A 1,509-nucleotide genomic window follows, 5' to 3' on the forward strand; every position below is an offset into this window, starting at 1 on the left:
CCCTCTCTGACTCCAAAAATCCAGCACCTCCCCTCTCTGACTCCAAAGCCTGGGCTTGTGACCACTGCACTGCACTGCTCTGCTGCTTGGCAAAGGGGCAGCAGCCCCAGCCCTTGCCCTGCAGAGAGGGCAAACATGGACCACATTTTCAGAAGGCAATGTGCGTGAAACTGCCTTCTCCAAGGACTTTATTCCCAGGAAATAACTCAGTGGAAGTCAAGTATTGTTATTCATAAAGATGTTCGCTGCAGCATTGTCCATTGTGGCAAAAAAAAAAAAAAAAAAGTGAAAAATGAGTAGGATTTTTTAAATCATGAAATATTACACAGCCTTTAAAAATGGTAACTGTAAAGCCTAAGATGTAACATGGAAAATCTTCGATGTAGGAGTTGTTAAGTGAAAAAAGTCAGATCCAGAATGGTACATGAGCCATGAAGGCGACTACACGGAAAATATAACTGCATGTGGACAAAGACAGGGAAGAAGATAAAAAAAGGAAAACGGGGCTGGCTTTAGCACACAGGCATTAGAAGTGGCAGACTTTCCTCTTTCAAATTTTTCTTTAATGTCTTTTCATCATCTTTCCAGCAGTAATAATACCAAATTGGACTCCAGCTGTCAGAGAGCCCGGGGAGGGCCCCTCCACACCCTCACCCCCATCCAGCACACCCTTGGTCTCCAGCTCCCTCAGGGTCTCCTTACCAGCGACTCTGACCACAGCACGCTCCGCAGGATCCAGCACCGAGTCCTGGCTTTTCCGCTTTTTCTGTTCATGCAGTGGCAGGTTCCAGGGTAAGGTGTCCCCTGGGGGACAGGGAGACAGGCTCCCTGACCGCTCACTCCTGTAAGACCGCTCGCTCCGACATGACCGCTCACTCCGGCATGACCGCTCACTGAGCGTTTCTTCATCTGAGGAAGACATGGCCCAGGCAGGGGCTGCAGCAGAAGGGCCTAGGGCCCAGGGAGAAGTGATCTGTAGGGGAGAGGAGTGCATGTGAACAAACCGAAGGGGTCACAGAAGGAACGCTGGTACTTGGGAAGCGGAGGTTCTAGTCCTGGTTCTGCCACTGACTTGATTTCTTTACCTCTCTGAACCTCAGTTTCCTTATCTGGAAAATGGGGATAATTATACTACATGACAAAACTAACTCATGGGGTTTGGGGGAAATCACGTTAAGTAATATATGTGAAGGTGCCTGTAAATCTTAAAACACTACGTAAAAGTTAGCTCCTATTAGGGACTTCCCTGGCAGTCCAGTGGTTAAGACTCCACGCTTCCACTGCAGGGGGCATGGGTTCGATCCCTGGTCGGGGAACTAAGATCCCACATGCCGCGAGCCTCCCCACCCCCACCAAAAAAGTTAGCTATTAGTAACCACTATTTTTGTTACTTAGTACTTGTGGAGGATTAAGCTTTCAAGTCTTACAGATAGATATGGATTCAAATTCTACCCCAGCATTTACTAGCTGTGTGACCCTGGGGAAGCCATTTAACCTCTTTGAGTCTCA

The 1,509-nt window shown here is 48.2% G+C and overlaps 1 protein-coding gene across 2 annotated transcripts in view; it reads right to left on the reverse strand.

Annotated features, from left to right (window-relative positions):
• MACF1 (microtubule actin crosslinking factor 1) overlaps positions 1-967 on the reverse strand; it is a 342,346-nt gene extending 341,379 nt beyond the window's left edge. The window contains exon 1 of one of the 2 annotated variants that reach the window (XM_029231113.1): positions 703-967. In XM_029231113.1, coding sequence (XP_029086946.1) covers positions 703-922 — 220 coding nt within the window. In that variant the 5' untranslated portion in view covers positions 923-967. The remainder of the gene's footprint in view (positions 1-702) is intronic. The other variant, XM_029231100.1, reaches the window with a different exon arrangement.
• Positions 968-1,509: the final 542 nt, after the last annotated feature.

This window comes from Monodon monoceros, unplaced genomic scaffold (assembly GCF_005190385.1).
Source record: "Monodon monoceros isolate NGI ecotype Baffin Bay Population unplaced genomic scaffold, NGI_Narwhal_1 Super_Scaffold_18, whole genome shotgun sequence".
Lineage (NCBI taxonomy): Eukaryota > Metazoa > Chordata > Mammalia > Artiodactyla > Monodontidae > Monodon > Monodon monoceros.